The 25,368-nt window shown below is 61.0% G+C and overlaps 1 protein-coding gene across 3 annotated transcripts in view; it reads right to left on the bottom strand.

Annotated features, from left to right (window-relative positions):
- Positions 1-1,596: 1,596 nt before the first annotated feature.
- The window catches only part of LOC102947722 (CACN subunit beta associated regulatory protein), a 29,059-nt gene continuing 5,287 nt past the window's right edge, over positions 1,597-25,368 (bottom strand). For 2 of the 3 annotated variants that reach the window (XM_043535764.1, XM_037885980.2), the window contains exons 2-10: positions 17,286-17,358; positions 12,488-12,633; positions 10,904-10,965; positions 9,974-10,139; positions 8,979-9,153; positions 8,581-8,733; positions 7,493-7,685; positions 6,555-6,738; positions 1,597-5,013 (exon numbers count right to left, since the gene is read on the bottom strand). In XM_043535764.1, the coding sequence (XP_043391699.1) occupies positions 3,885-5,013; positions 6,555-6,738; positions 7,493-7,685; positions 8,581-8,733; positions 8,979-9,153; positions 9,974-10,139; positions 10,904-10,965; positions 12,488-12,633; positions 17,286-17,333 (2,256 nt within the window). In that variant the 5' untranslated portion in view covers positions 17,334-17,358 and the 3' untranslated portion in view covers positions 1,597-3,884. Of the gene's footprint in view, positions 5,014-6,554; positions 6,739-7,492; positions 7,686-8,580; positions 8,734-8,978; positions 9,154-9,973; positions 10,140-10,903; positions 10,966-12,487; positions 12,634-17,285; positions 17,359-17,832; positions 18,038-25,368 lie in introns of those variants that run through there. The other variant, XM_037885979.2, reaches the window with a different exon arrangement.

Genomic DNA, 25,368 nt, shown 5'->3' on the forward strand with positions numbered 1-25,368 from the left:
AGGGCCCCCCAGCTCAGCCCGAGCTCCTCAAGTAGAATACACCCCGCTGAATGCTGCAAGCCTAGGGGAATGCCCTGCGGCTGCTCTTGCTGCCAACGCTGCCCTGAGCCAGCTGTAGGGGGCAGCGGTGCTGCTGAATCCTTGAGGGCCTAGGGCTCTCCCCATATAAGGGATGGGGCAGCGGGTCCCTGAAATCAGCTTTTGCTGCAGCAGCCAGGCCTGGCCCTCCCTCTGCCTGCTCTTCGCAGGAATCCTGCTCATCTATCCTGCGCCTTGCATGATGGGCCTGCTGCCGGGTCTAGTGCAGCGGTTCTCAAACTGTGGGTCACGACCCTGTTTTGATGGGGTCGCCAGGGCTGGCCTTTGGCCCTCTCCGGGAGGCTTGGGTGGGCTCAGGCTTTAGTCTCCCATCCTGGGGTTGTGCAGTAATTTTTGTTGTAAGAAGGGAGTTGTGGTGCAATGAAATTTGAGAACCCCTGGTCTAGCGAACTGTAAATAGTTCCCCGTACCCCCTGTTCTTTACAGGTGCTGGTGGCCTGTGTCCAAGTCCATCCTCTTGCAGGAGGAGAACTCTCCATTCGTTCACACAATGGATGACTTTAGGTTTCCGGTGCCTCAGCTGAGTCCCATCCCCACCCTCCGGCTTCTGTCAACAGCTGCCCTGCCCGTGCCAGGGGGTTGGTGCTGGGCACGCCCTGCCACTGCCCATCTATCTCCTGCTGTGGTGCTAACCAGTCGCCAGCTTCTTGGAGAGGGCAGCCCCTTCCCCAGGCCTTGGGAGCTAGGCCCAACTCATCCTGGACCCACAGTGGAGTGCCCAGCATTCACCTCCAGCCCTGGAAGGAACTGGCAGCCCCTGAGCCTCGCTGGGCTCCGTTCCAACAGTTGCAACGGGCTCTGCCAGGCTGGGTCGTCCTTAGAAAGGCAGGTTCAGCCAGTGCCGAGGCCTTGGCCATGGGCCCTGGGCCCCCTTTGCAGGAGCGGAAGCTGCTACCTGCCTGAAGGGATTGCTTCCAATGCTGGTGTCTTCTGCTCTGGAAGGGGTCACTGGGGAGAGGGGACATGCATGTCCTAGTTTCTGCAGGCTGGAAGGGCCTGAGGTGCTCATCCAGGCTGACCCCCAGAGCATAGGCCAGAGCGCCTTCTCCAGGAGCCCTGCTTCTGGCCCAGGAATTTGGGGTTGGGCTAAAATAGGTCTTTTGGAAGGAGCCCTCCTGTCGGGTTTAAAGGGCCAAAGTCGCTGTGCCATCATTCTCTCCAGGGCACTGGGGCATGCCCAGATCAGAACAGCCCCCACTTGGTACTGGGGTAAATGACAGCAAGAGCAAATGGACCCTCCATGCTGAAAAGTTCCAGGGGCCCCAGCCCCGCGCAAGTTGCCCCAGCCAAGACTCACCCTCCTTGCTGTCAAAGCCTGGCACTTCAGTCCTAGCTCGACTGCCTCTGCCACCAGCTCCCTGCCGTGGGAGCCCGCCTGGTGCCCCTCCTGCTGCCCGGGAGGCCCCTGGAGCATGGGCCCAATGGGGGGCTGGCCCTGGCTGCGTCGGGGGAGCTGACGGAAGGAGCTTAGGCAATAACAAAGCAGGGCAAACTCTCGACACTTGGTCTTTCTTTATAGGTTGAAAAAGGCAGAGTTGTGGTTTCATGTTAGTGCTTTGGACAGACTCTGCAGAGGAACGACCCGGCCTCTTTGATCACATGCAAATGTCGAAGCGCAGCCAGGAACGGGGGTGACAAGAGCACCAAAATGGGGGAGGGGGCGGGATACGAATGTGGCTGGCATCTCCTCCCCCACACCCCACCCTGCCCCTCCCCCTCCCCTGCGCTGACCGAGTCTTTCGGATAACAAAGCTTTTTGCTTCTCATCCTTTGATACATGAACAAAACCCCATAAAAAGCGGAACCTGCCCCCCCATGGAGCAGCAAATCCATCCAGTTCTATAAAAATCAATAAATAATAAATAAAGCCCATCGCTTTGCTCCCTGGGGGAGAACTGGGGGGAGCCAGGTTTGGGGGGAGAGCAGTTCAAGGAGAAGCAGGAGGGGGGGGTGTTGGCTTTCCAGGTATAAAGTTGTTGGGGGGAGAAGGGGAGTTAGGAGATCGGACTCCCCCTTTGCCCCATCTTGCCACCACCCCCACAAGGCATGCTAGATCCAGGCCCTTCTCCCACTTGGGCCCAGTAATGTAGGGAAGGAGAAAGGAGGAGCCAGTTAGTTTTTTGGGGGATGGGGAGCAAGCATTTCTCCCCCCCCACCTCCCCCGGGAAACAGTGATACCTGGGGATAGGCTCCAGTTCCAGCCCGTCCCAGGAGCCGCCCCCCCGCCCCATGGCACTGTGTGGGTGTCCATCCCACCCTCAATTTGGCACCTGGAGAATGAGATTTTTCTAGCAGCAGTTGCTGAAGGGCCTGTCCAGTTGGAAGCCTCAGCTTCTCCCCACTTCCCGACCCAGGGGACGCAGCCCGGGGCAGACACTCATTCCAGCCGGGGCCCTGGTTACCCTCTGTGTGGGGGTACCGGGGGCAGAGCTGCAGAGCAAGCCTCCTTCAGCCTCGCTCCTCGCTGGTTTTGGTGCGGTCCCCCCTCTTCCCCCCCCCCGGTCCGGCCCCTGGCCTGGTTCAGTCTCAGTCCCAGGAGGGAAGTGAGTGACACCTGCCACCATCTCCTGCTGGCCCCTTGATTCTGCTTGGGACCTGGCCTCCCATCCAACTACCCCACGGCTCCTTCCTCCCCTTTGGACCATCATCTCCTGGGCCCCCTCTCTAGCTGCTCCATGTACCCCCTGTCCCGTAGGTCCCAGCACCAGAGCTTCAAGCCAAGAGCCCATGAGCCCTGCCCTGGGTCGAGATGTCCCCAGGGTGGGAAGAGGGACGTGACTGGCACAAGGGGGCAGCAGCTTTCCCAGGCCTCAAACCTCCCCCACCCCCTTAATGCGTTGCTGCCCCCAGCAATGCCTCCATCCGGGAGAAATTTTGGAGCTGCCCTCCCCCTCCTTCAGTGTGGACAAAATCAAAAGGAGGGGAAGGCCGGCAGCTCCGGGGGGGGACGGGGACGGGGGGGCTTAGCCCATCTCCACTCCCAGCACCGCGGATCCAGCCCCGATCCCTTCTTTGCGAGGACGATTCCGGACAGAGACGTTATTGCTTGTAAAAAATCAGAGAGAGAGAGAGGAGGGTGGGGAGCGTGGGGTGTGCAGGGGAGGGGGCCATGCCCCAGGACTGGGGGGGGTGTCATATGTGCTACACAGCTCTACGGCGTGAGGTAAGAGTTTGGGGGGTTATTAGTACAAGTCCCTTAAAATCAACCTCCTGGCCGTGGAAGAGTCGCCTGCTTTGGCAAACACTCCTCGCCTCTGTAACAACCCCTTCCAGCTGCCAGGCCTGCATGGGGGCAGGGGCTGCTTCACTGGGGATCCCCCCCAGGACCCCGCCCTTGTGACAGGTGTGCCTGGGTGGATCTGTGCCCCCTGGAACCCACCCACATTGCAGGTGGGTCTGGGAGGATCTGTGCCCCCCTGGACCCTGTGGCGGGTACATCTGGGTGGATCTGTGCCCCCCTGGATCCCGCCCCTGGGCGGGTACCTCTGTACAGATCTGTGCCCCTCAAAGCCCTTGAATGCAGTGGGTACATCCAAGTAGACCCCCCACTCCAGACTCAAACAGGGCGGGCTGAGCCTGCCCTCTGCCCTGCACCGTTCCAAGGTGACGGGAACGTCCAGGCGGAGCCCGATCCCCTCGAACCGGGCACGTCTGTCCGGGCAGATCCACACCCCCCTGCCGCCGTTCGAATGCCCTGAACGTGGTGGCAGTGCCAGCTGTGGAAGGGGTTGAAGCCCTGAAGCCTGACTCAGTGGATGAGTGAGCTCGGTCTGCTCTCCCGCCCCCTAGACGGGGCTGTGGTCGGGAGAGGCCACGGCCACCAGACACTCCGGACTCTCTCTCGATTTTCTCAAGTGCCCGTACAGCCTGTCCTCGAGCCCCCCCATGATCTTGTCCATCAGCTCAGCCCCTAGGGGTGGGGGGCCACAGTTTGGGCCCTGGCCATTGCCAGGGCAGCCTTCGTCGTAGGGATCGGAAGCCAGCTTGAGGTCGCCAGCCAGTTCGCACGGCTCCTCCTCGATCACCTGGATCTTGGCGTCGGCGTCGGGCACGGCAGAGCCGTCCCCGGCCTCGCCCGCCGCCTCGGTGCTGACGATGCGGGGCAGGGGGCCGTGGTAGCGGCTGTCCGGAGGGTAGCTGAGGCTGTCTCCCCGGCGCAGCGGGGTCCGGTGGCGCTCCAGGGCAGGGGGGTAGCGCACGCCAGGGTCGCTGTACTGCTTGGAGCGTTGCCATTGCTTGCGCAGGTGGGCGCGGGAGCGGTGCTTGGCACGCAGGGGCGAGTCGTCGAACCGCGGGTCGTGACGGACGAAGGCGTTGAAGAGGGCGTCTGTCTTCTCGTCGATGCTGTAGTCCCGCCGGGGCGGCGCATCCCGGGCTAGGAAGATCTGCCCATAGGGGGACCGGGCCAGGGGGCTGTGGGGCAGCGGCCCCCCCACCGCCCCCTCTTCCTCCTCCTCTTCCTCGGGCTCGTGCCCCTCGAAGCTCTCGAAGATGGTGCCCTTGCGTCCAGCGCTGGTGAAACAGATGCGCTTCTCCGAGGCCGTCTGGCCCTTGGGATGCCCGTCCTCACCCGCCCGGCTCGGCGCCTCAATGGAGGCGTAGCCACTGTCCATCTGCAGCAGCTTGCGTGTGCCCGGCTCTGCTTCCGCGCTCTCCTGCCTGGGCCGGGCCCACGGCCACTCGTCCAGGCCCTCGGCTTCCTCCAGGGAAGAGGGGAAGCTGGGGATGCCACCCCCGGCCGAGCAGACGCTGTCGCCCCCGTCGCTGCGCACGGAGTCCCGGTCGTTGCTCTGCTCGGACGAGGCGCACTGCTCCAGGGAGGCCCGCAGGCTCCAGATGTCGTGGTAGATGGTCTGCTGCTCCGTGCTGGGCGCCTTGGGGACGCTGCCCCCGCCCGCCTCTGCTGGCTCTAACCTGGGGGCAGAACCCACAAATGTTATAGCACCGGCAGGGCAGAGGGGCTGCCCTGGGAAGCAGCACGCAGACGCTGGACCAGCATTGGGCTGGCACCAACTCTGCACCAGCCTGGTGCCTTACGGGGACATTTTCATTTCTTACCATCCAACTGCAAGTCCTTGCAACCAGAAATTCCCACCCCTCTTGGTCCCCACACACCCACTGCCAGCCCCCTTCCCCTCTGTCCTGATCCTCATCTCCCCCCCACCCTGCCTTCCCCCCTCAGCATCCCCAGCTCCCTTCCCTTTCTGACCCTGCTGCCCTGTCCAGGCCTAGGCAGAGGGTAAAGGTTGCCCTGGTATCTCTCCAGCTGACCCTGGGGCTTAGGTGCAGCAGGAGATGGCCCCAATCCCACGACTGTCCTGGCCGCGCTGGGGCGGGACTGACTCTCCGCTACGCAGCTCCATGTGCCAACATTTAGCCGGGCAAAGGGAGTGACTGTCTCTGCCCTGCTTGGCCCTGATGGCACTAAGAGCACCAGGGGGCAGTCACCCAGGGGGAGGGGCTGGATGAGCCCCTCTGCAAGACAGGGGTTGGGGTGGGTGTCCGGCTCCAACATCCTGCTGCCCCCCCTGTGCCGGCCAGGGTCCCTTTCCTTGCCAAGCCCATTCCCCTGCCCTGCACCCAGAATGGCACCTCCCAGGCAGCTGCTGCCCCAGAGCTGTTGAGGGAGAATTCCAGGGCTCCCTGGGTGGATTGGGGGCCTCACCGCCAGACCTACAGAGGGCCTGTCGTGGGGCGACACTGGCCCTTGAAGCAATAAGAGGCCAGTGCACCTGTGACTGATAAGCCCCCTCCCAGTCACTGCAGGTGGGCCAAGCAAAGGAGGAGGCGGGCCTGGGCAGATGGGAGGAGCACAGCAAAGGGGTAGACGTCCAGCAGAGGGGCTAGCCTGCTGCCCCCCCAGAGCTGCAGAACCAGAGCCAGGGGGCTGGCAAGGAGTCATGAGACTGGCCACTCTGAGGGAGATGGGCTGGAGGAGGGGGCGGGGGGTGCTGGAACAAGGGCAGAGAGGAACAGGACACCGAGCGCTGAGGGACACCCAGGTGGGGGAACCTGGAAGTGACGGCCCTGGAGCAGGGATGTGGAAAATCACGGTATCTTCCACTGCTTTACTGTGCGAACTGGGAGGGCGGTTTTACCGTGAGCACCCTCCAGACGACTGGACATGCCTGTGAATAAAATATGCCCAGGGCGCAACTTTGCATGGGACATTGAGAGACTGAGTGCTTGTTGTGGCTGAAATGAGGGGAAACTGAGGCAGGTGCTCCTGTCATGCCAGAGGGTGCCTGAAGTGGGGGGGGGGGGGGGAGCCCTGTGACAAGGCCCTTCCAAAGGGGAGTGTGAATGGGGCTGAAATCTCTCTCCACCTATGACCTGGTTTCCTGGGGGTGGGAATGTCCCCTTCATTGACATCTGGGAATGAGACAACCCATCCCACCCCCTGGGCTAGTGCCCCGACCCAGCCATCCCTATCCCCTCTATCTACTGAAAAATACCTGCCGAGAGAGGGTGGGGGGCTGGAGGGGGATGGCAGGAAGGGCCCAGCCAGGGGGCGGAAGGCTATGTCGTCTGTCCGGGCAATGTACTGGATGATGCCCGTCTGATGGGCGTCTCTGTCCTCCTGCTCCATGCTCTCGCTCGCCGCCCGCTGCCTCTGGAACTGACGCCGCTTGGGTGAGCCTGAAAGGCAGGCAAAGGCAAGGGGGGGATGTTAGGGGGGAGCGCCAGGAGAGGGGGGGGCTGAGGCGGTGGGGATGTCATCACAAGGCAAAATGGGCTCTGGGTCATTTTTGCTGCGTTCGCTGGCCATTTCCAGGGATCACCTCACTGCTCTAATCCTACTGCCCCCACCCCGAGCACCTCCCATGGCAAATATGGGGTTCCCGCCCTGGGCATGCTGGGTAACAGACCCCGCCCAGGCTAACCGCTCTGACCCCTCTGGACAGGGCTGATCTCCTCCGGCTTGTTCACTTGCCTTCACTAATGCGGCAGGGACCCGGCTGGGGCAGATCAGAACTGGCCTCCGCAGAGCCTCGGCGGATTTACACCTGCTGAAGATCTGGCCCGTGTCTGACAGGTCACAGGGGGCGAGGCCCACCTTGCTCTCCCCAGGGCCCCGGCGAGGCTGTGGGGTCCACTCCCGACGGCGGAGGTGGCCTTAGACAGAACCACCTGGCAGTGACCTGGAGACGTTCCCACGGGGCCCCAGGGGATGGGAGCTGGGCAGACGGGCGCATGGGGCACAGAAGCGAGCCCCCCCTGCCGCTGGGTCCGCCGGCCCCTGTGTCTGGCAGCTGCCTGGGAGAAGCTAAAGGCTCAGTGGGGCCCCTGAGTTTGGATTCAGCTGGGTGGGGGATGGGCGGCCCCACCTCCTGGGTCCAGGACTGACCCTCCCTCCCACGGGGATTTGCGGGGGTGGGGGTGGGGCACCTACCTCTGGTTTCCAGGCTGGATGCCCGCTGGTTGCTCTCAATCTTCCACTTCTTGATCCTGAAATAGGGGCTGGTGCCCTCGAGGCTGGCGTGGCGCCGCAGGCGGGTGAAGAACTGCAGCACGGTGCCCTGGGCAGGGGGTGGCGGGGGCTCCCCGGGTCCGGTGCCTGTCCCACTCCTGGCGGCCCCTTCACACTGGGAGCGGGGGAAGGGGAGGGCCAGAGGGAGGGGGAGGAGTGACTCCTGGGGGCGGGTGCCGCAGAGAGCGATTGGAGGCGACGGGGCGGCAAGGAGCCGGGCACGGCGCAGCGGACACGCACAATGCCAGGGCCGCCAGCCGGCCAGCCGTGAACAATGCCCTCGGGGCTCGCGCCTGCCCCGTCCTGCTCCCAGAGCGCGCTGGGCACAGGACCCTGCCACCCCGCATGGGCCTACAGAGGGGAGTGGGAGGCAGAGCCCATATTGGTCTATTCCCAGCTCCCCTCGGCCCCAGCAAAAGGGTCTTAGCTCACCCTGCGACAGAGCGAGGGTCCCCCAGTGTGACGGGGGGGGGCATACACTGCGATAAAAACTGGGACAGTCCCACAACATTCAGGCTGCGGGGGAGGGGGCTACCCCAACTAAAGCCCCTGACTCCCAAAGACCATCAAAGTGCTTAACTCTGTACATAACTATAGAAATGCAGCCACCTCTGGGGAGGGAGGGGGCCAGGCAGGGCGCAGCACAACAGGCAGGAGGAGGAGGGAGCTGGCCAAGGACTCACCCTCATGGGGCCTGAGGGGCGTTGGCTTTTCCTGGGCTGGTTCCACAGTCGCCCCCTTCCCTGTTCTCCAGCTGGGACAGGGAAGAGTTGAGCTGGACCTGCCTGGGATCCACAGCCGAGGGGAGTGGCACCCGGTGCTTGGCCTGCTAAGTCACCCCTCTAGGGCACGCTGAGTCTGTGTGGGGTGCAAAGGGGCCGAGAGAGTCCCCACCCCCACCACTTCCAACCTCCTGCCCTCACTCCCCCTGCCATTCACTCCCCCCTGCTCCCCCAGCACCCACGGGTGCTGTGATCTCTCTCCCAGTCCATGGGGGGCGGGGGACTCACCGAAGGGCTCTCCCCAGAGGAGGAGGAGATGGATGGGCTGGCTTCGGCGAAGCTGGTGTCCACGGTGGAGTTGTAGGTGTCGCCAGGCAGGGCGGAACTGGGGCACATGGCGTGGGCGGTCAGGGCGGTCTGGGGCAGAGTGTCCCCCGGGGGCTGTGGGATGGAGACACAGAGAAACCACTGAGGGGTGAGAGGGCAGAAGCTGGGGTGGGACTGGCCTGTCTTTGCCTCCAAGGTGCCTCCTACCCCATGACAGGAGAGGCCGTCTCTGCCCCCAGAGCTCCCCGTCTCCTTCCCCCACCGGGAGGGCTCTCACTGCCCCTAGAGCCCCCCCTCCTGCCCCCTGGGAGGGGCGGTCTCTGCCCCCGGGGGCGGTGCTGGCCCCAGCCCCGGCTCACCTGGAAGATGGCGAGGCTGGGCTTGGCCGGGGGCAGGCGGGGCGACATGGCCAGGCTGTTCTCGGTCGACTCGCACTCGTGGATGGTGATGATCCTCAGGGCGGGCGGCGGGACGTGGAGGTGGGTCAGCCGGGCGTTCTTGAGATGGTGGAAATCCCCCTCGGTCAGCGTGTACCTGCCACGGGGGGCACCAGGTGATGGGGAGTCGCTAGAGCCAGCCCCCTGCTCCCAACGCTCCCCGCAGCCCCCCGGGCCTACTGCCCCACATGCCAGGACCCTCCCCACGATCCATCCTCCTGACGCCAGCCCAGGGCCCACCCTGAGGTGCCTGCCCAGCCTCGTCCCTCATCGGCCCAGCTCCTCAGCCTGCCCCACGGAGCCGGGGCATGGGCTGAGCCATCCAGCTGGGCGATAGACTCACGCCCACGTTGCAGGGGGCACTGACTCAGTTCCCATCTGGGGGCCCTGCACTTCCTCCCCAGCCCTGCCCCGTACGTCCCCCACATACCCTTCCCTCCCTCCAACCCTGACCCATAGTCCCCCCACCCCCTTACCCCAAACCTGACCCATATCCCACTCTTTCCACTCCTCCCCTTCCCCATCCTCCCCACCCCAACCCTGACCCATAGTCCCCCACCCCCTTACCCCAAATCTGACCCATATCCTACCCACTTACCCCAAACCTGACCCATATCCCACCCCTTCCACTCTTCCCCATCCCCCCACCCCAACCCTGACCCATAGTCCCCCACCCCCTTACTCCAAACCTGACCCATATCCCACCCCTTCCATTCCTCCCCTCCCCCATCCCATCCCCCCCACCTTTCCCTCACCCCCAACCCTGACCCATATTCCCACACTCCTTCCCTCCACGCCCATACCCCCACACCCCCTTACCCCAAACCGGACCCACATCATCCACTCCTCCCCTCCCCCCAGCCTTTACCCCCTCCTTCTCCCCGCTGCACCCCTCTGCCCCTCCCCCCTTCCCATACCTCCTCCCCTTCTCCTGGGTCTTCTTGCTCTGCTCGAAGAGCGCGGCCTCGTTGAAGGAGACCCGGCGCCCGGTGGAGGAGCTGGACGAGAGGAAACGCTCCGTCTCCACATCCCGGTAGCTGGAGGCCGACAGGCAGTCGGGGTCGTCCACCTTGATGGTGATCTCTGTGGAGACGGGGGAGCGGAGGTTCAGCCCCCCATCTCACCGGGCAGGGGGGTGGCGGGGGAACCCCCTCTGGTGGGCACAGGGCCGCAGCCCCACGGCTGTGGGGCAGTGGGATGTAGAGAGAAAAGGGGGCGAGAGCCTGGCAGCCCCCGACCCACAGGGCCGAAGCAGCACAAGCTAGTGCCAACTGCTGGGAGGCTGGTGTGTGACACCAACCCCTGGGCCGAGATTCGGCAAACTCGCTCCACCCAGGGGCGTTCAGGGAGCCCGTAGGCCAGCGCCCTCAGGCCCCAGCCAGCCGCTGGAGGGGACAGGCTCAGGCTATGGAAGCCAGCAGGGGGGTGTCGGCAGGGGGCTGGGCAGAGCCCAGCCGATATGTGTGCCCAGTCTGGCCCCTCCCAGCAGGGGGCACCGCTCCACCGTGGTGGGTATTTAGTAACAGCGCCAGGCAGCTGAGTGGAGTGAACAGCCCCCATGGCTCGACCCCGGTGGCGGGGCTGCAGGGGGAGGCAGGAAGCGCCCCAGCGACTTTCGGGTGGCAGCTCCTGGGGCTCCCCCCACCCCAGTCCTTCAGTGCCATGGATGGGGGCAGCCAAAGCCCCCTACACCCCGTCTCCCCCGCAGTGAACAGCAGGTATATTTGCACGTGATGGGGGTTGAGATGTAGGGAAACGGTCTCCATGACAACACATAGCCAGCCCTAGCGACCATCTCCATGGGCAGGGCTGGGGCTGGCCGGGCTCGGGGACTGGGGGGCGCTCACCTTGCGGAGGCTGAGAGTCATCCAGGTACGTGGTGTTGGTTTTCTCAGGGTCATCACTGGCTCTGCAAAGGGAGAGGGAGAGACAGACGCATGGGGAGGGACAGAGAGATGGACAGAGGGAGCAGGGCCCAGAGAGGGGAGGGAGCAAAGGATGGATGGAAAGGAGAGGAGATGGGTTATTCTCAGTGTCCCCCACCCCGTAGGCCAGTGGTGCAAGGGGCTGCTCTAGCCATGCAGGTCCCTCCAATCACGCCCCCCCCCCCATGCACACACAGACAGGGAGCTGGACACCGGGCCACATGCCCCGTTGGCAGGGGAGTGGGTGCTGGTTTATGCACAGTCACAGACTGGTGCCCTCAGTACAGCTCCCACGCCAGCCTCCAGGGCACATCCATGCTCTCACACCTGTGCCATATACCACACACCCCCACACCTGTGCCAGTCCATTCAGCTCACACCCCAACACCTCTGCTGGTCCATACCATGTGCAAAAACACCACCAGCCTGCCCGGTGCACACCTACCCCATTGCCGGTCTGCACAACACCCCCAAACTGGTCCATTCCGGCACACACCTGGCATGCTCATTCCACCCCACAGCAGGCCATAGAATGTGCTGGTCCATACATTGCACACACATTCCAGTCTGTAGGGCACACCCCCCACACCGGCCCATATGCACACACCCGCACACATGCTCCAGTCTACACACGCATTATGTACACATCTCCATGCACAGGGTCTTAGGACTGGATTCTGGAGTCCAGCTGTCCCTGGGAAGGGAGGGGGAAGCTATTCTGGGGCATCTCACTTTGGCAGCCTTGGGGGTCTCTCATCCCAGGAGCCAGTGGGAGATTTCAGGCCTTTGCTAAGGGATTTAATCTGTATTAGGAAAACCCAGTTGTCTCTGGGATGGCTGTGGACCATGGGAACTGGGCTGGCACAGGGCATGGCGCAGAGCTGCGGGCAGGGACTGGGTGGATGCAGGGAACTGGGGTGCTGGGCTGGGTACAGGGCGCATGCACGGGGGTGCAGGGTCAGGTGCAGAGCCGGTTGGGGGGCAGAGCGGAAACACAGGAGGCACCTGGATTGGGGACTGGATGCAGTGCAGGTGTATGGGTCCAGGATGCTAGGCTGGGTGTAGGGGATGAGAGTTGGGGTCAGTGCAGGGGCACAAGGGTGCCAGCTTGGGTGCAGTGACAGGCTCCGGGCTCAATGGACAGCTCAGCATGGGCCTTGGCTTCAAGCCGTTGGCGGCTGGGAGAGGCGCTTTCCCCGTCTCTCCAGCTCAGAGGCCAGGGCTGTTTGTCACTGGGTGAAATGGAGCTGCTAATCAAGGGAATTAAATTCTTCTACTCCACTGGCATCTCCGCAGCCATGATGGATCCTGATCGTAAGCCCCTTCGTTCGCACTGTTTTATGGTAACGCTGTTGCTGAACTCAGATGTCTGGACCATATGGGACCCCTGCTACCGAGCTCCCAGCTACGCCAGCCCCGGCCTCTCCCACCGGGGGCACTGTAGGGGCGAGGCAGACGGGCTCCGGGGGTTGTGGGTGGTGCAGCGCTTGGCAGAGCCCCCCCTACCTGGAGTGCCTGCGGTCCGTCTCGCAGCACCGGCGGCAGATAATCAGGATCCCGGACAGCAGGACCAAGGTCCCTCCGATGAAGATGGAGAGCAGCACGAGGAGCAGCACATACCCATCTTGCGTGTTCACCTCGCCGGGCACTGTCTGTGGGCAGAGCAGACTGAGCCACGGGGCCGGCACACTCCCAACGGCGGCGTGGGGCAGCCCTGCACAGGGGCTTTCCCTTGGGCTCAGGCAGGCGCCTCCCCAATGGCTGCATGGTAAAGGCATTCCCAGGCCTGGGGCACGCGAGGGTAGCAGGGCCCACGCTCTGACAGCTGGCACAGACAGCTCCTCGCCCCCCTCCCAGCTGGCCAGCAGTGGGCCCTCGTGAAACATGCCTGTGGCACGAGCCGATGGCAGTGTGCGTGGAGGGGACTCCTGGGGGCAGCCGGGAAGGCAGAGCAGAGGCCCATCTCTGGCAGTGTCCAGTCCTCGCTGGCCGTGCATGAACCATTGTGCATTGAGCTGCTTATGGGAGGCATCTCTTCCTCCCCCAGGGACTTGGAGGCTGGTTTATCCCCCATACTCAGAAAGCTGATGCTCCTGCATCGGGAAAGCCCCAGTTTGCTCCACCACCTTCCCCCGCGGAACCTGGCATGTTTGCTCCATGGAGCGATGGCTGCTATTTCCCGGGGTCTCATCCACTGATCCCCGCTCCCAGGTGCCAAAGTCTCCCCCCGCCACCGGACTGCAGCCAGGACACTCCTAGGAAACAGTGACTCCTCCCTGGCCAGAGTCTCACCCCAGCCACAAACCTGGCAGCCCTCACTTGACCTGACTTCACCCCGATGATCCCTACTGACCTCCCTTCACTCCTTGGCCCCCATGTGCCCTCCTGGGAACGGAGTCTGGCTGGACCTCACCTGGGATGAAATTCCCTCCCATATCCTCTGGACCCCAGCCAAGGACACGCATGCACTGAGGGCAGGCAGCATGCAGTGGGGTGGGGAGGGGAGGGGAGGGGCACGGACTCTGGGTAGGCCCTTCAGTAGCCCCTGCCAGCCTGTGGGGGGAGAGGCTAGAACTCAGCTGTCCTGACTCCCAGCCCCTTGCTGTAACCACTAGATCACACTCTCCCCGCAGAGTGGGGGAACAGAACCCAGGAGTCCTGCATCCCAGAGCGCAGCCATTAACCCTTAGTCCAAACTTAGGGGGCAGGAGAGGGCACTGGGGCTGCCCCCCCGGTTTAGCCCATCCCTGCTGGGTGGATCAGCTGGGGCATCTCTCACTGGACGGAAGTGACAGCTGAGGTGTGGGGGATGGGAAAAGGGGGAGTGCTGGGGCTGTCAGGGGAGGGGAGGCCAAGGGGGCGGGGGAGAGGAACGTAACATTAAATTGGTCTGGTGACAGGGGAGCCTTTGCCATGGCAACTCATCGTGATGTCAGGAGGAAATCAAAATCACGTGACTATTTTTTAATTCAGCTGGAAAATGGGACGATAACCGGCTCCAGCCAGAGCCCCAGCCGCGTGCCCTCTTCCCCCTGGAGCCACCCGTCCGGGCCAAGGGCACTGGGTGGCAGCGGGGAGGGGAGCCCGGGGCGGGTGGGACGGTGACCGAATCCCAGTGCTCTCCACACAGCAGCAGGATCAACCAGCTGAGGGTGACCCGGGCTATTCCTGTTCTTTTTCCTGCCCTGACGTTTGAGGGTTTCACTGCTGCCCAGGCGGGACTCTGAGCAAGCTGGGCCAGGCTCAGCTTTAAATCAGCCGCCCCGGTGCAAGGGAGAATCTTGGGGGTACCCGGAATCACACATGGTATGGGGGAGGGGACCCTGGCCTCCTGCCAGCCAGTCTGATGCTCCAGCCCCTGCCCTGGTGGAGACGAACAAAGGCATGATGGGATATTCATCCCATCTCTTCATCCACCCCTCCCTTCCCCACACCCCCATCTGTGTATCCATCCCTCTATCCCCACACACACCCATCTATCTATCCACCCCTCCCTTCCCCAACACCCCCATCTGTGTATCCATCCCTCTATCCTCACACACACCCATCTATCCTTCCACCCCTCTCTTCCCCAACACACCCATCTGTGTATCCATTCACCCCTCCCTCATCTGTGTATCCATCCCTCTATCCCCATACACACCCATCTATTCATCCACCCCTCACTTCCCCAATACACCCATCTGTGTATCCATCCACACCTCCCTCCGCCCCCATCTGTGTATCCAGGCACCACTCCCTCCCCACACACCCCCATCTATCCACCCCTCCCATCCGCCCCACACCCATCTATCCATCCATCAGCCACATACTCACCCCTCCCTCCCTCCCTCGGTCTGTCCCTCCCCCCACATACTCACCCCTCCCTCCCTCGGTCCATCCCTCCCCCCCACATACCAATCCCTCCCTCCCTCGGTCCATCCCTCCCCACACATACCCACCCACCCACCCATCCCTCCGTCGTGATACACACGCATCTATCTAGCTAAGCTCTGGGCACCCATCTGGGCCCAGCCCTCCTCCGTGGCTCCCGCAGAGTCATCTCCCCAGGGCCCAGCGGGAAGGTGGATGACTCATGCACTTTGCTTGCTAGCTTTTAGACTCCCTGCTGTAGTCACTGAGCAGACGTCCACTGCTGAGTGGGCGGCTGCTGCCATGGCTGCCCTGGTGTCTTACGGCCTCCGGCTCCCTCTCCCACTCGCCTGACCCTGGGTATCTTCACCCCCATCATCTCTCTCTCATCTGGCTTGTCTTGCTCTCCTCCCCCTGAGTCTCTGTCATGGGCAGAGTCTGGCCTCTCCTCCCTCTCTCCCAGGACAGTCAGTGACCTCAGTACCACGTGCCACCCTCCTCCTAATCTGGCTGCATGAAGTCTTCCTGCCCTGGAAATACCCGCTTGCAGGTGGCGCTCTGTGCTGGGTGGGAGCTGCTGTGTGACATGACACAGGCAGCCCAAGTGGCTTTCTCTGGCTTGCTCCAATGTCACGGCAGGGGAGTGCCCGATACCCTGATGGGTGGGCTAGCCCTGGGGAGGGAGGGGTGGAAAAACCCCAGGGGCTCCAGCTGGATACAGAACATTGGGGCCCCCCTTTCCGCCCCCGACCCCAAGAGCTGAGGTGGGGCCGGACTCCTGCATAAACTGAAATAGCCCCCTCATCTGGAGACCCCTGGCAGCTCCCTTGACTAACAATCATGTAAGACAGACTGGTCAGGGTAAATCCGGAGTGACCCCTCTAAAATCATCGGAGTCAATCTGGATTTACTCTGGTTGAAGAACAGGATCTGGTCCCCGTGAGCACAGACCAATTATTAGCCACAGAGCAGGTGTAGAATGCCCGATGTGGGGTGTTTCCATTTGCACTGTGACATTGTGACCCAGCAGAGCTGACAAAACCATGCACAGAATCAATCCCCCCCCGAGCCCAGCCTTGGGGGTCTGTAAACTATTGTGGCGGCATCAGAGGGATGACCTTTCATCAGAGCGATGACCGAAGTAGCCCAGGATGGAAGGTAGAAGGCCCAGCCCTGCAGTCCTTTCACCAGCAACCTCCATTGATTGTGGGATGTACCTGGGTGAGGTACTGTGGGTGGGGGTGAGAGGGCTTTAAGCTTATTTTCCTCTTTACCTAAGCATCAGGCCATGGTGCAAGTGGGACTAACAGCAGGTACCAGAAGCAGGTACCGATTGCCCCAGCTTGGTGGTATGAGGGATGGCGTCCCTAGCCTCTGTTTGTAGAAGCTGGGAACGAGCGATGGGATGGATCACTTGCTGATTCCCTGCTCTGTTCATTCCCACTGGGGCACCTGGCATTGGCCACTGTGGGAAGACAGGACACTGGGCTAGATGGACCTTTGGTCTGACCCAGTGTGGCCGCTCTTATGAGGCTGAATCAGGGCCTTGGTAAAGTCAGGGGGAGTTTTGCTATTTTGTTCTATGGATAGAGGGACATAGGAACTGCACCTGGCTAGACAGATGGACAGAATTCCACCTCTTGGCCACTCCCATCTGGTAGGACAATACCCAGGGCATCACAGAAAGGCCCTCACTTCTCATAATGCATTAGGCCAATTGTGACAGTGTTGCATGGGGGGGGGGGGGGGGGGGTTAAAGGGCTTCCTGATCCCTGTGAACAAATGCCTAGCCAAGGCCCTGGAGCATGAACTTTGATCACCATTCGGTGGCCTAGCTGCTGATGTTTGTATTGATCACCAAGTGACCTGGCCCTGTTTTCAAAATCCTGCCAGAGTGTTTGACTTGCTGACCCCCAGAGGAAGGGGTGTGTCTATCACGGATGGGGAAGCTTTGTTAAATGACCTGTCCCTTTCCCCCACCCCACCCCACCCCCCAAAGAATTATATCGATGGGTACCAAAGCTCCCAGCCTGCAGCTTCCCCTGGCCTTTTCTCTCCCACTGCACTCAGACCCACACCCTGAGCAGCTGGCCCCACTTCACACCACCCAGAACAGCAAGAGAGTGATTTCCGAGCAGCAGGCGCATCTCACTGGGGACAGGTGCTGCGGGATAATCTGCTGGGATGTCCATGGGAAGACCCGTCTCCCCCCTATTCCTGAGAACAAGGGGAAGATCCCCTCCAGCTTTTTTTGGAAGCAGAAAATCTTCCCAGGAGGTGCAGGGAAGGGAAAGACATGGATCTCAAACAGCCTCATACCTAGATCTCCCGCCTGGGAAGGAGGCAGGTGCAAAGACTCACCTGGGGAAGCCAGTGCAAGGCAGGGGCAGGGTGCCCGAGGGCAAGGGGCCAGGAGTGACGGGGGGGATCCCCCCACACTTGGGGCACTTACTGTTGTGCTCTCGGTCGTGTTGTCCCATGCAGTCAAGTCATTGCTCATGGTCCGTCCCAGCTGGAAAGTCCTCCTGGAGCCGGGAAGAGAAAGAGGCAAAAATGACACCCCGAGAACAAAAGAATGAAAAACCCGCACGTGGAGGCGAGAAGTGAAGGGGAAGCGCTGGGGCTGGGCTGGGCTGGGCTGGGCAGGTCCGTCCTCCCCCACCGCCTCGCTCCGGATCTGATCCCGGTTCACCACCCCGTTCACACGGGCTGGGGCCGCAGCACCAATCGCGGGTGGGCTCGGATGCTGCCTGCGTCCAGCCCCCGCCCCATCGCACACACGCCGTCTCCTCCCTTCCCAAACCCCGCACTTCCTCGCGGCTAATGCCTGCCCAGGTAAATCGAATTAGAAAAGGGAGGAAGAAGCGGACCCAAGGCGGATCGTCCGGAGGCTGGTAGGAGTCAGGGGGCTCCTAACGCAGGGGTGTGATGGGCTCGGGGTCCCCCCCCCCCGCCCCTTTCTCGCTCTGGTTCCCTGCCCCCCCATCAGTTCCTCTTGCCTGCTCCAGCCCGCCGGGGGCTTTGCTCATCCTCTGCCCGGCAGGGAAGCCGCCAGCCCCTCTGCTCTGCAGGTTGCTGCTGCGCAGACACCGGCTCCCCCTCGCCTCCAGCCCCGGGGAATGAAGAGTCCCCTCCCCACGCGGCTCCATGAGCTCACCCGCCCACCCAGCCGCTGCAAGCCGAGAGCCTGACTCGAGCCCACGCGTGAAAGTGACTCGGGGGGGGGGGGTGCTCCCAGCTCAGCGCGGCTGGATCGCTTGTGGGGAGGGGTACAACCGGGCCCTAAGGCAAGGCCGGGGGGGGGCACGGTGCTGGGTTGGAGGGGGTGTGTGGACCGGGAGGGAGGGATGAAAGGATGGTGTATATATGGGGATGGATAGCTAGGGGTGTGAAGGGGAGGGAGGGGTGTGTGGATGGCGATGAATGGGTGGGGGACATAGAGGGATGAATGGATCCGGGGAAAGCTGCCCCCTGCAGGGATGACGCCCTGGTCCATTCACTGCCTCCCACTCTGTCACGGCTCCTCCCCGGGAGCCATCTGCCCTGTGGAGGGAGAGGAGACGCAGCCTCTCCCTGGTGAGTCCCCAGCACGGAACAGCAGTTCCTTGAGCCAGTCTCACTCGCTGATCCTGGGGCCACCGTTCCCCTTTTGGGATGGGAGCTAGACCTGCCATGGAGAGCAGGTCGGTGGGGCCACACCCCCCTCCCAGGGCTGGGGCAGAACCCAGGAGTCCTGACACAGCCCCCTGCGCGAACCACTAGACCACATGGCTGCCTCTCTTTTGCATGGGGCATACCAAGCTTTCCAGTGCTCTTCCACGTTCCAGCCCCACACTGTCCCCACACCAACGGCAGCCTCCACATCCCGGGCCTGGATGACCAAAGGTTAAGATGAGTCACATGGTGAGGTCACCTCCTTATGCACACACAGCAACACACGCAAACACAAACTCCCTCTCCGATCTTGTCCGCACTCGGCTTTTTGCACCCCAATCAGCCTCCCTTCCAGTTGCAACAGCCTCAGGAGAAGCCCTCCAGTAGACGAGGCGCCCGCATTTGAAACAGCCTGGCATGGTGCATGAAGCCCCAACAGCTGCCCCCGGAGCCCTCTCTTCAGGAGGGGGTCCCCCCAACGCTGCCATGAGAAAGCTGAAACAGTGGGTGATTGGAGAACCTCTCCAGCCATCTCTCGTCAGCGGCTCAGAAGGGAAAGAACCGGATGGCTCAGGGTGTGGGTGATGGTCCATGGAGTTTTCATTCTCGGGGGCCCTGGCTTACAGCCATCCCGGCTCAGCAAGAGTGGCAGCGTAAGGGAAAGGCGTTCAGGGGGCCCAGCTAGGAGAGGAAAACTGTCCATGTGCTTCAGGTACTGGCTTCCTTAGGTGGGGCTGGGTTGATTCCCACCGGTTCTGCGTGACCGTGGGAGAGTTACTGAATCTCTCTGGGCCTTAGCTGCCCTCCTGTAAAATGAGGCTAAACGAGCCCTTTGTCTAGACGCTGTGTGCGTACAGCACCTACCGCCGTAGGGTCTCCAGGAATGCTAACGAAATAATGGGGCTGCGAGGTCTCCAAAGCCCCCACTGCAAGTAGCACTAAGTGGCAGCTGGACTCCACCTTCTGGGTCACAGCTGGGGCTGTGGGTCAGCGGTTTAGGCTGCCTCTCTGGAAAGTCGCCCTCCAGTGCAGCTAGCCCGGCTCCTCTGGCTTGCTCTGCAACTGGTTAAAGGGAAGCTGGCGCCTGGCTTTCACTGCCCTAGCTGTCACCAAGGAGAGGTTCATGGGCAGTGTTTTAGCCACCACCCACGGGCGTCTCCCGAGCCCGCATCCAATGTTAGGGAAGAGCTTTGCAGCTAATTACTGAGGGGTGGCTTCTGAAGAGAACTAGACAACATTTCAGAAGGGGGAGGGACACTGTAGCTTTCACTGCTGCCACTTTACTGTGATCTTGTCCATTCTCATAAGCTAAGTAGAATCAGGCCTGTTCAGATCTGGAAGAGGAGACCTGTAGGGGAGAAACACAGGAGCCTGTTCTCCTACTGTAGCTTGTAATTAGCTTCAGTGGATGTTGCTTGTATCCTAGAGTGAAGCAGAGGAAGGGAGTGGTGGGGGTGACTCAGTACCAATAAGCAGTGCCCTTCTTTGAGTCAGTGGGATATTGGTGCCCTCTTTAGGACCAGATTGGAAACGAAGATGTCCTGATTGCTCAGGGTCATTAAAGACTTAGTGGTGCTTTCCACAAGCACCTGGGCGAGAGAACCTGGCTCAGTGGTTGCAATTACATTCTGCCTCCCTAGTTCCTTGAAAGCAGATGTATAGTGTTGTGTGCTGTTAACGTTGTACCCCAGAGCAGGCTGCATTTCAGTGCACGAGCAGAGCCTGGCCCTGTTAAACTCATGAGCATGCTGCAATGTTAATGTTATCTCTGGGATACTTGGCGGGTGTGGGACTTGAGGGGGGTATTTAGATGCCTGCTGTTAGGCAAGGACTAGATTGGATTTTGGATGTTAAAATACAGAAGTGTGTACCTGAGCCTTCCTCCCTAGAGAGAGCTGTCTTCTAACTATCAGCGCAGGCTTGAAAGTGGGCTTGGAACTCCCTCTCCCCGGGGCCATGGGTCTGTTTCATCTGCCACGTCGCCTGTTGCCAGGGACAGGAGTTTTCAAACCGCGGGGCGTTCTCCCCGCATCTCTGCTCTCCTCTGGTGACAGTCGGGGCTATTTGAAAATCCATTTGAAATCAGATCAGGAATAAAATATTAATCGAGCAGGTGGCACTGTTTTCCCTCACATCTTTTGTGTGTCCTGTCTACCGGGACGGACTCTCTCTGAGTGTCTGTGAAGCACCCAGGACAACAGGGTCCCCATCTTGGGTGGGTCTCCATGTGTTACTGTCATACAAATAGTAACAGTTAAAGAAGCAGGCCTCTGATTTCACATAGCACCAGATTGGGATTCTCAGCCACAGAGGCCTTTACCTCTGAAGGTCCCGGGTTCACTCCCCTAGGACGACTCCGTCATTGCACAGATGTTTAGGAACAGCTGAGCCAGCTAGGCTGGGGTCCTGTCTCACGGACAATCCGGGAAGTTTCAGAAGAAGTTATGCACCTGTTTGTGTGTAACAGGGGGAAAAGGCCTTCCCGACCCAATGTCAGTTTCTATCTTTGCTACTTATCTGGTCTTTGTTACTATCACACCCATGCATTTCCCCATCTCTTCCCAACCCCTCACAAGGTAGGGCAGTGTTATTATCCCCATTATACAGATGGGGAAACCAAGGCACAAAGAGGCTAAGAGACTTGTCCTGGGTCACGCGTGGCATCTGTGGCAGAGCCAAGAATTGAACTGGGCTTCCCACAGCCTAGACTGGTGCTCTAGCCACTGGACCAACCTTTCTTCCACTAGCTGCTCTACTGTCAGGGGGTGGGGTGAGAGAAGGGGTTGAGATGGGCACCCCTCCTGCCTCCCTTCCTCCACCCCCCCATGCATAGATCAGAGCACTCGCCCTGGAAGGGGGAGCATGCAGGAGGGGTGCCCATGAAGATGGCGGCAGCTTAGCGAGTGAAACAGCACCACTCTCTTAGCCCAGCGGTGCCACCAGCCAGGCACTGACGCCAGCGATGGACCATCCTAGGGGGTGGCTGCTGTGCATCAGGGTCTGGCCTCTGAGCCTCTTGAGACCAGCCCCAGTGCAGGAGGCCCCAGATCAGGGACCCTGCTCCTTCTGCTCCGTCCCTGCCTGGAGATGCACCCTGAGCCTAGCTCAGCAAGTTCCTCTCCTGCTCCCAGGAGGGAGATCCCAGCTGCCTCCCTCTCCCAGCTCTAAAAGCTGTTTCAAACTGCCCCATATCATCATCCTGGTCAGTGCCAGGAACTTCCAAGGGCAGGGTGGAGGGCTTGTGCCAGTGGGAGCTTTTGCTCACTGCACCCCTTTGTCCATACTCCCTTGGTACCCCCAGCACAGGACTCTAGATTCTTGGGCGAGGGGCTGGCTGCCCTCCCATCCAACCCGGGGCTCCTGGCAACATAGTACTGAGTGGGGTCGGGGAGACTTGGGCCTTCAGACTGAGATGGAGAATAAGATTCCCACCCACCCCCGGACTCCCCAGAACCCTGGGATCCCCAGCGAAAGGGGAAAGAGGAGGAGCTGGAGATCAGGGGCTGGAAAGAAAGGAAGAGAACAGAATGGAGGGAGAGGGAAGGGTGAGGAGGGGACAGCAAAGCCAGCCCTATGGAGCATGGCTAGGACAGGGCCTCCCTGCCTCAACTGGCCTGAGGTCACCCCTGCCCAGGACATCTTGAGCTGGTGCCAATCCCAATGGCAGCTGGGTCTGGGCTGGCCTGCCCCCCACTCCTCCTTGCAAGGGGGCAGCTGGGGAAGGGCCTGGGGGCTGTTGTGACCAGGGAGGTGAAGGCCGATGAGAAGAATGTTGGGCCTGTTTTCCCGCATCATGGAGGAATTTCGTCTCCATGGTGACATAAAGGGGGAACAAGGCCGCCATTGTCTTGGCCCGAGCGCCGCAAGGAGACAGGCTCCTGGGCTGGCGCCGCCCGGGAGATGTTTGGCCCCAGATGAAAGGGGCCCGGGCGGGGAGGCGTGGCGATGCCGTGGCAGGCGGGCAAGAGGCCGCTTCACACTTGGTGGAAACCCAGGCCCCAGTCGACGCTGCCTGCTGCAGGACCCGGGGGGAGAAAGGAAGAGCTGGTGGGGCAAGAAGGGAGGAGGCTGGGCTGGGCCCACCATGCCTTTAGTGAGCTAATGGCTGCTGTCCCCCTACAAGCTGGGCTCTGGGGAACCCTTGCAAGCGAAGCAGGGGTGGGCCTGGTTAGCGCTTGGGCAGGGGATCGTCAGAGACACGCCAGGAGCAGTCGCTCCTCTCTCAGCCAGTGCTGCGTTCGGGGGGGCAGCGCTGCAGAGAGTGGGGTGGATGACCCACCCGGGGAGTTCTCCCCTTGCGGGCAGGGCTGACCCTAATGCCCCAGGGCAGTGCTCGGGGGCACTGTCCTGCAGGGAAGGCTGTAGGCCACGCCCTGAGGGAGGGCTCTTTCCTCTGAGTTGACCCCACTGGCATTAGGGGGTGATGTGCTGTGGGGGAGGGGGTTGCAGGGGACTCAGTAGGAGTCTATGGACCCCAATGTCATTTGGATGATATATAAAACAGGCTCTGGCCATCTTGTTCTCATTGTATGGTTTTAACAAGCTCATCAACAGGGTATTGGGGCATCAAAGCATCTTTCTCTCCCCCCCCGCCGCGCCGCCCCCCCGACTGCTGCGTCTGCATGGGCAGCCGCCAAGACTGGCTGCAAGGTGGGTCAGGGGATACGTTGCCTGTCTGGACGCCCTGGGGCTGGCTGAGCAAACCCCAAGTCCCTCCAGCATATCCCAGCTCCAGGCATATCCATGCCGAGGGCCAGAGGGAGCTGCAGGAATGCGAGGAGGAGGAGGGGGCAGGAGGAATGAAGGAGTCCGGCGATGCTAAGCAAGGAGCCCTGGTGCTTACTGACTGGAAGGGTTCTTGGTTTCCAGCGGCTGGCAAGGTTCGGGTATATTTGGCAACAGGCTCTCCCTGCAAACTGCCATCAGCTCTGAGCTTCCATGAAGACAGCATCAGTGGCCAGCACCCCTCTTTCAAAGGGGACCTCGCCCCAGGGCTCTGGCCACTCGTGGTAATTAAATATCCCTCCCCACACCCTCCCAATGCTTCTTGGGTGTTAACCACAGCGTCCTGCCTGAACCCTACTCCTCTCAGTCCCCCTCCAGGTAGACCCAGTATCCTTCGGACAGAGGGTCTTCCAGTTCCTGACCCAAACTGCTGTGGAGCTGTGCTGTCCATGAAAGCCCAGCCTGCTTGTGGCTGTCTCCAGTTCCAGCCAAGGACCCAGTAGCTCTTATTGGGCAGTGGCTCTCCAAGCGCTTTATGAAGGAGGTCAGTATCGCTAACCCCATTTTACAGGTGGGGAAAATGAGGCACGGAGCAGGGATGTGACTTGCCCAAGGTTACCCAACTGGCCAGTGGCAGAGCCCATGACTCCAGCCTTTTGGTTGTTCCTATTGGGCTGAGGCCAGCTGGTGAGAGATGAGGCAGATTGAGCGTGGAGAGGAAGTTGTGGCCCTGGTGCTGGACTAAGACTCTGGAGATGTGGGTTCAGTTCCTACCCTCTGCACTTGTGGGAAATTCACTTACTGACTCCATGCCTCAGTTTCCCCACCTATGAAATGGGGATAATTCTGTCTAGTCTATTGAGCATGTCAGCCCTTCAGGGCAGGGACTATGTCTCAAAACATTGTCTATACAGCATCTAGCCACAGTTAGAGGCTACCATCGTGCAGATGATAATAATCCCATGCTGGGGCCTTCGTACACACCCACCATCTCTCTCCAAGGCCAGCCCAGGTTTTGATAAACAGAAGTAAACATGTCAAGTTGGGCTGTATCTGCCGTGGGAGCATCCTGCCAGTCAGGCAGCTGGCGCTGTTTGATTCCCTACAATCCGCCCCCGCCAGCACCTTGGATGGCTTCCTCGGCCGGCCTACAAACCCTGTTACAAGCACAGAGCGCCGTGTATGCAGCAAGCCAGCTGCCACCTCAGTTGGGCTCTCTGGGGACTGCATGGCATCTGGGGTCTGGCTTCCAAGGGGCTTGGTTGGACAAACCTAACTCCCCATCACCTTCAGGGGAAGCCAGAAATAGGAGCATCAGTGCCACCTGTATGAGACAGGTCTCCAGAACTAGGCCAATCCCCAGCAATGTGGCGTCAGAGGAGAGATGCAAGGCCAGTGAGTTTGGGGTCTGCCTGTCATGGGTGGATCTATCCACCTACCTACTCCCGTAGTCTGGATAGCTCAGTGCTCATGCGCCCCATACCCCCATTGTAATGGGATCAAAAGGGGACACAACTCAGACCCCAAAGCTCCCCATGTCTGGCAGCAGGGAGGCAATTCATAGCCTGCCCCCACTCCACAATGGGGCCAGAAGGGAGGCCTGTGCCAGCCTCAGGGAACTGACACCCCTTATGAGGTGGGGGAGGAGAGCCTTCCTTCACTCTAGAGGCTGCTTCGCCTGTCCAGTCTGCCTCTGAGACTGTTCTGGTGAGGGTGGAAGATTCCTCACTTCCTGTCCAGAGGCATCACACGCTAGCGGGGGTGTGAAATAACCTCAACGGTGGATAGATCAAAGGGGAGAGCAAAGTCACAGACATGCAAATGTGCACACACTCATACCCACGCACCCGCCTTCATGCCAGGGGGCTGATCCTGCCAGCTCTGGGCCATCATGTGCCATCAGCCATGTTGCAACCGGGGTTGCTTGGTCTGGTAGGAGAGCTGTGTGCAAGGCTTAAAAGGAGCAAAATTCCTTCCTGGTGAGCATGGATGTCAGCAGGAGGGGTGTGTAAAGGAGCAGGGTGTGTGCGCATGTGCACATGGGTGTGTGGTGTGAGTGACAGTCAGAAAAGGGACATAACATGCATGCGTGTCTGGGTGTAAGCATATGTTTATGTGTATGGTGTGTCTACAATATGCATGCATGCTAAGTGTAA

Source organism: Chelonia mydas, chromosome 25 (genome assembly GCF_015237465.2).
Source record: "Chelonia mydas isolate rCheMyd1 chromosome 25, rCheMyd1.pri.v2, whole genome shotgun sequence".
Lineage (NCBI taxonomy): Eukaryota > Metazoa > Chordata > Testudines > Cheloniidae > Chelonia > Chelonia mydas.